Source organism: Corythoichthys intestinalis, chromosome 10 (genome assembly GCF_030265065.1).
Source record: "Corythoichthys intestinalis isolate RoL2023-P3 chromosome 10, ASM3026506v1, whole genome shotgun sequence".
NCBI lineage: Eukaryota > Metazoa > Chordata > Actinopteri > Syngnathiformes > Syngnathidae > Corythoichthys > Corythoichthys intestinalis.
This window is the reverse complement of record NC_080404.1, coordinates 47,554,428-47,562,500: the sequence shown is the minus strand read 5'-3', so window position 1 is coordinate 47,562,500 and position 8,073 is coordinate 47,554,428. Positions and strand designations below refer to the sequence as shown.

The window sequence follows — 8,073 nt, the reverse complement described above, 5'->3', positions numbered from 1 at the left end:
TAATTAATTACCCCCCAAAATCTAAAGATAACCGTCCAAAAACATGTACTGTACATTATATTAAAAAGATACTGTGAGGTACGTTGTGTTAAATGCGTTCTATTGAATGACTATTCGGGCTTTAAAAAAAAAAAAAAAAACTATTCGGGCTTCACTCGCAAGTGAGTCTTAACTCGAGCCCGCCGTCTGCACTCATAAAAACATATCGGGACTCGCAAGAGGAGTTGGCGCCGGGGTAGCAGCAGCAGCTACAGCAGCATGAAAACAAGGAAGTGGGACCTGACGCCGTCAGGAACTGCAGGACGACGGAGACACTGCTGGGGGACGAGGTACTGTTTACAGGATCAAAAAAAAACTGACTGGAGAAAGAATGGCGGACGAGACTCCGGCGCCGTAAAGTCGAAATCACAGGAGTGGGGTTTGTCATAACCCGGGGACTAGCTGTATATACTTTGTACTATACAAGTATGCAAACCATGCATTTTGGGGAATGGTTTGAGGTACATGTTGCACCATACTAAATAAGTAAACTGAATGTGAGTAATAAATTCAGCATTTACATGTTTGTGTTTTGCTTCTTCCCATATTTTACTGTTACAATTGATTACCTGTTAAACCAGTTGAATGTGATTCTGTTCAAAAATGGAGCACCTGCCTCTGGATTCTGTTGAGGAAAGTTAAAGGTTAAGTGAAAGGCGGAAAAAAAGGTGGGAATTGCAAATACCTTAGCTATAACGTACCTTTTTCACAACCTCTTTGACTTCTGGAGAGATGTCCGCCAAAGCAGAGAGGATGAGTGCGATTACTTCCAGACCAAAGGAGATGCAGAAAAGGCAGAATCGAGGGAGGTCAGCAATCTCTCCCTATCGATCAATATGGAGTTTAATAACAGGGTGTGACCAACAATGAAAGCCAGGGCTGATTGATATAATGTTGAATTCTACCAGTTGGTTTTACTGCTTGCTCTCACTTCTTACCTGCCTAAGCGCCTCTCGTATGATTGTCTGCAGGTGAAATACATCACACAGAACTGCAAAGAACCAGAAGAGGAAGAGTGTGGCGGAATCTATTGATCTTCTCCGTCTTAAGCCTTCTTGACACAGCAACATTATCACCTAACACACAAAAAAGAGAGGGTGATACAATATAAGATCATGTCGTCCCTCCACAACAAAACCTAGAGTAACATTTCCATACATACCCATGATGCAACATAAATAATGGGGTTGGTATAGTGCACAGTGGGGTTCTTTGCAGGTTTAGGTGTGTCTTGGCTCTGACCATAATCTTCTCCTAAAGTGATGGACAGGCCTGCTATGGCAGTCAGGAACAGCAGGGATGCAACAAGCTGGGTGCAGAAATCAAATAAAAATCTTAATTCCATGAACAATAATCATATTGCCATGAAAAGTCATTTTTTAGCCTAAGCACATATGTTAGATAGGATTATCCAATTATTTATAACAATAATTATTTAATATAATTTCTAAAGTAGTGGTTCACCAAGTTGTTACCTATGGATCCGCCTAGTTGTAACTTACTTTTATATGTGTTATTATTCACACATTTTTAAAAGAAATTATCCATCCATCCATCTTCAATTATTTAGCCTCACACTCTCCCTCCTGCTACTTTTCTTGGTCAGCAGTGGCCTGGAGTTAGCTACAGTGCCTTGCAAAAGTATTCGGCCCCCTTGAATCTTGGAACCTTTCGCCACATTTCAGGCTTCAAACATAAAGATATGAAATTTAATTTTTTTGTCAAGAATCAACAACAAGTGGGACACAATCGTGAAGTGGAACAACATTTATTGGATAATTTAAACTTTTTTAACAAATAAAAAACTGAAAAGTGGGGCATGCAATATTATTCGGCCCCTTTACTTTCAGTGCAGCAAACTCACTCCAGAAGTTCAGTGAGGATCTCTGAATCATCCAATGTTGTCCTAAATGACCGATGATGATAAATAGAATCCGCCTGTGTGTAATCAAGTCTCCGTATAAATGCACCTGTTCTGTGATAGTCTCAGGGTTCTGTTTAAAGTGCAGAGAGCATTATGAAAACCAAGGAACACACCAGGCAGGTCCGAGATACTGTTGTGGAGAAGTTTAAAGCCGGATTTGGATACAAAAATATTTCCCAAGCTTTAAACATCTCAAGGAGCACTGTGCAAGCCATCATATTGAAATGGAAGGAGCATCAGACCACACCAAATCTACCAAGACCCGGCCGTCCTTCCAAACTTTCTTCTCCAACAAGGAGAAAACTGATCAGAGATGCAGCCAAGAGGCCCATGATCACTCTGGATGAACTGCAGAGATCTACAGCTGAGGTCGGAGAGTCTGTCCATAGGACAACAATCAGTCGTACACTGCACAAATCTGGCCTTTATGGAAGAGTGGCAAGAAGAAAGCCATTTCTCAAAGATATCCATAAAAAGTCTCATTTAAAGTTTGCCACAAGCCACCTGGGAGACACACCAAACATGTGGAAGAAGGTGCTCTGGTCAGATGAAACCAAAATTGAACTTTTTGGCCACAATGCAAAACGATATGTTTGGCGTAAAAGCAACACAGCTCATCACCCTGAACACACCATCCCCACTGTCAAACATGGTGGTGGCAGCATCATGGTTTGGGCCTGCTTTTCTTCAGCAGGGACAGGGAAGATGGTTAAAATTGACGGGAAGATGGATGCAGCCAAATACAAGAACATACTGGAAGAAAACCTGTTGGTATCTGCACAAGACCTGAGACTGGGACGGAGATTTATCTTCCAATAGGACAATGATCCAAAACATAAAGCCAAATCTACAATGGAATGGTTCAAAAATAAACATATCCAGGTGTTAGAATGGCCAAGTCAAAGTCCAGACCTGAATCCAATCGAGAATCTGTGGAAAGAGCTGAAGACTGCTGTTCACAAACACTCTCCATCTAACCTCACTGAGCTCGAGCTGTTTTGCAAGGAAGAATGGGCACTTGCAGCTGTAATTGGAGCAAAAGGTGGCGCTACAAAGTATTAACGCAAGGGGGCCGAATAATATTGCACGCCCCACTTTTCAGTTTTTTATTTGTTAAAAAAGTTTAAATTATCCAATAAATTTTGTTCCACTTCACGATTGTGTCCCACTTGTTGCTGATTCTTGACAAAAAATTAAAATTTTATATCTTTATGTTTGAAGCCTGAAATGTGGCGAAAGGTTGCAAGGTTCAAGGGGGCCGAATACTTTTGCAAGGCACTGTATTTAAAGTTAGCGATGATTGAAAGGGGTGCTGCTTTGATCTTGCCAGAGAAGCTTGGTCGCTCTACCCCTCAAAGGTGCACATCTGTCCATCATTGTTTAGCTTATTAAATGGTGTTGGTGTTATACTTATATAGCGCTTTTAGTGATAGTGTGCTGTGGCAACTCATTGTGTGACAGGCTGTTCTCAGCAGCGTGAGTGGACTCACTCAATGAAGCATTTTATAAAGACAAGCATTTTTCTACGTTATTCTTGTTTTAAAATAATTCCCATTATGAAGGCGGCACAAAGGGACAGTAACATGTTTAAAGAAAAATGTTCCTGTTTATAAACAACTTTTTTTTCGGACAACACTTTCGTATCGGACAGGGACTCGGTGGCAGATTTTCATAATCAGGTGCAAAAATATGCGACATCCCTTACTATATGAACACACACACACACACACACACATATATATATATATATATATATATACATACATACATACACACACTAGTATATATGTATATGGTGGAAAACAGACAAGGCTGAAAAAGCAGTTTCTGCTCTTATGCCACTCTTTAAAATAAACTGCTGTATTTTAAGCCAAAAGAACTGTTGTGTTAAATAGAACAGTATGTCTATATACTGCCATAGTAGTTGTATGCCACATTAAGCCCCCAAACTATTTTTATATATAAAATCCCCAAATAGTCCAGCTGTGGCCATTCACAGCTGTGTCTTGACACTCGGTGAGACATGCTACAAAGAGTTTTTGGATCGAAACAAGCTATGTAAGCAATAATATCTTGTTAAAATCATGGTGTCTTTAATTATGCTCTCATACTCTCAGCTCGAGTTAGGGTTGAGGGGTTTAAAAAAAGTTCTGTCACCCCCCAAAAAATACCATCCTGTTCAAAATATTTCTTCCCCCAGCAAATTGAAATTTTAAGCTTTGCAATGATCTACCACACATGCATATAGAACTGTTTTGAAATTTGGCCAAATTGGGGGTCTCAGAGCAGAACCTCAAGTCACCTGTTTTCCGCCATAGATATCTTTGTTAACATCAACCATTTTTAACAATGTTGTACTATATGTTACTGCTTTTCAGATTATTGAGAAAATGAGGTGCAAGTTTTTACTTAAAATACAGCATGTGTGTTATGAGTCATTTCAAAATTGTTGTACAATTACATCCCACAAATCAAATGTTAAATATTCCAAATCCAAGAAAAAATGAACATGAAGTTCCTCTGGGAATTTTTATGGTCAATTTGTACTGAGACCAAAAACATTTGTCATATTTAACTTACTGTAGATACCTTTGATTTAATTTCAAACCACCCCAAGTAACCCTGATAGCAAACACGGCGCTCCGCATACGCATAACACGCACTGCGCGTAGGGCACCAACTGCCCAAAGGGGCACCAAAAAAAGAATCAAGTTTGTAAAAAATCCTAAAAAATAGTAATTGTAATAATAACAACAATATATAGTATTTAAAATAAAACTTTGTAAAGCCTGATAAATGCAAGTAATACAAATATAAGTAACATAGGCTCATTATTAACACAAAAAAAGAATCTCCTGTGCGGCCCTCTCGTCAGTCTACCTTTGGTGCCCTCCCCCCCCAAATTCCCTAGTGGTTTGCTCCATTATGCGTCAGTCGCAAATATGGCAGAAGTATATTCTTGAAAGGAAATGTTACCGAAAAGACAACAAGAGTCAGGGGCAGAAGAAAGGAAGAGGAAAAAGCAGCGAGATGATGCCCGCCAAGAGCGTTTAAGTGGTCTGGCTGTCATCAGCATCAATGGGGAAATTGCACAGAAACTGTCATATGATGACCTGATAGCTGATTTTGCAGCGCGGAAATGCAGACGTGTGCCTCTGTAGGGCCACTAACAACTGATTCTTGCACTTTAATGTTTGTATTTAAAGTTCATTATTTATGTTCATTTACAGATGTTTATTTGTAAATAGTTGTGGAATTTATTTTTTTTATTTTAAATTATTTAGTTTTATTTATTTGAGTATTTGGTGCCATTGGTAGTTTTTTAAAAAAAATTTATAAAGACTTAATTATTATTATTTATCTATTATTTTTGTTTTTTGTTTCATTTTGTTTTTGTTTGGTTTGACAGTTTGTGAAACATTTGTGAATGTGAATGTTTGTGAAATGTTACTGTTGACAACTAAGTTATTTCGTAAAATAAAGCAGTACTGACAAATGTTCAGATATTGTTCATTTCTATCATTGGGGGGGTGGATGGGGGGGTTGCCACAAAGCATTTATGCCTAGAGCACCAAAATAGCTAGCGCCGGCCCTGCCTGATAGCATATGATCTAAATGAGACATGTGTTTCTTTACTGATTTACATATTAAAATGTGTTAATCATGTTATGAAAATTTAACCACTTATCTGTAAACAGAGCTAATTAAGATTTTGATCGTTTATTCTCTATTATGAATAAATATGTATCTCAAAATCTGAAAAGTGAAGGTTTATTTTTCAATCATTTTTAAGCTAAAGTATACAATTAAGCCCTTGCACTACCTGTTTGCAAAGATAGAGTTTGGAGATGTATCTTGAGTCCTTCGTCCTCCTGCAGAAAGCCAGCAGGTGCCATGGGGCACAGAGCCATAGGAAGCCCAATGGGATCCACACCAGCACCGTCTGCTCCACACATACTGGCAGGTCCGGATCCTCTCTTTCCAAATATGAAGAGTTCTGTAGCATAATATGAAGAAAAATACTACTACGGATACAGCTACTATCTCAACTGAAGACTTGCATTTTAATTCAACAAAGGTTGACAATATTATTTTTGTTTATTGTGAAATTTGAATAATACATTGTGTTACTAAAATTGTTCTTCAGATTTGCCTCAAGTCAGTGAATATGCTGAGTCATTTGTTATATAAAAGAATTTACTGTCTTGTCACATGTTTACTGGGGTATAACTCAAATGACGAAGGTGTACATAAAAAACGTCATTTATTGATCAATTCTGTTTTATGTGCATATAATTTCATTTTAATTTGATTAGGAAATGTCTGATTTTAGGTATGTTGGACACAATGTGACGCTTCACAAATAAAACCTGTAAAATAAATGTAAATGAGACTCGTTTAAATACAGTAAAGGTTTCAGAAGTATGTGTACCAGTGATTATTGAAATGAATTGAAACCACCAAAATTGAACATAATCTGTAACTTAAGTTATTTTGATAACAGGAAAAACAATGCATAACATAAATTGTGAGCTAAATCCTCCAGTGTCATAAAGCCATGTTTTAACAACTATTTGAGACGTGAACAACTGCATAAAAAATTAAACTATTCACCCTAAAAAAAAATAGGGTTTGCGAGTACAAATGCATTGATTTTAGGATTGATTATTAATTCAGATATTGTGCATGTAACTGGTAGGTCATTAAAAGTTTGGATATTTGTCTAACTTAGATTTGTTGAAATTTACATTTAACAAATGAAAAACAAACTTAAAAATCTTAATTTACCATCTTTACATTTTCTTAACTATCACAAAAAGCTTAAAACATCATCGTGAAATTTTTCAAATTCTTTACACGACCACTGAGCTGATCACAAATGACATCATGTGTAATAATTACGATTGGCAACTATCATAAATAATATCACAATTTATAAAGTGTTATAATCTTATTTTCCCAGATGGTAACACTTTAAAGGGGTTCAACTTTGAAGGTTCCTTCATGACAGTTACCAAACTGCAAGTTTCGTAAATACAAGGATGTGCTTGCAGTCACATTTAACCAGTCACACTCACCCAGAAGACAGATCCACAGTACTCTTCCAGGACGGCGGCACACATGGTCCTTGCTTACAAATGCCCTGGAGTGACACCTAACCTCCTCAGGCTCTGCTCAAGAGCTCCTCACACACTCCCCTGTCTGCCCACGGGATGACAATGGCAGGATATGACGCCTGGAGGACTTTGAGCCATAAGTCTTTTAAAACTGAAGGCAAAACTTGAGCACATAAAAGTGATGAGAACAGATTCACAAAAAGAATAATGCAGTCAGACGATTATCCTCTAGGTTGTCTTCAAGTATAAACACATGCAACCCTCATGTTAAAGCAAATGACAAATCTGCAGTCACTGAAAATCCAGTTTGCGCTAGTCTTTCCAGCGGCACAATTCCTCTCACAGATGTGTCTAAAGTTCAACTGTTCGTGGAGACAACTGCATCAAGAGAGAGGAAGCCAGAAAAAAAGAGGGAGAGCACGAGAGAGTGAAAAAAACGAAATGGACTTGCCCCTGCGTGCAAGAGCGCAAAGTTTTCTGACCAAAATGGAATGCGTTTCAGGGGAAGGGTGGGGAATGAGTTCATTAACAGACCCCTTTTCCTGTTGCGTCGCAAGCTCTCTGCATAATAAAAACATTTAAGGACCGGTCTTCATATCAGATTAAACACCAAAAGCCGTGCAATCAAACCTGCCAAATCTTTAAAGGATGCAAAAAGATAATAAATATGAAAAGAAACACGAAAAAAACGAGTATTGGAGTGTTTTTTTTGTTTTTGTTTTTTTGACGAGTTGGCTAAACAGTTTTTTCCCTTCAACAATGATGACGATTGAACTCAAGAAAAAAAAATGGCCAAAACACAAAAAAAGCTGTGGTAGTACACACATTATTTTCTTTTGTAACCATGTTATTCCATTTGCTTGTAATGGAAAACATGTGTTCCTGTTTTTGTGTCAGTTTAGGAGAGGAATATAAGCAGATAGAATAGTGGCAAAAGAAGTGAAGTTGTAAAATGAAAATTTTCCTTGTAAAATGACAAATTATAACTTGTAG

The 8,073-nt window shown here is 37.8% G+C and overlaps 1 protein-coding gene across 1 annotated transcript in view; it reads right to left on the bottom strand.

Moving 5' to 3' along the window:
• Positions 1–7,485, bottom strand: part of abcc2 (ATP-binding cassette, sub-family C (CFTR/MRP), member 2) — a 36,902-nt gene extending 29,417 nt beyond the window's left edge. The window contains exons 1-6 of the mRNA XM_057848179.1: positions 7,042–7,485; positions 5,787–5,960; positions 1,202–1,348; positions 978–1,115; positions 741–863; positions 609–664 (exon numbers count right to left, since the gene is read on the bottom strand). Coding sequence (XP_057704162.1) covers positions 609–664; positions 741–863; positions 978–1,115; positions 1,202–1,348; positions 5,787–5,960; positions 7,042–7,086 — 683 coding nt within the window. The 5' untranslated portion in view covers positions 7,087–7,485. The remainder of the gene's footprint in view (positions 1–608; positions 665–740; positions 864–977; positions 1,116–1,201; positions 1,349–5,786; positions 5,961–7,041) is intronic.
• Positions 7,486–8,073: the final 588 nt, after the last annotated feature.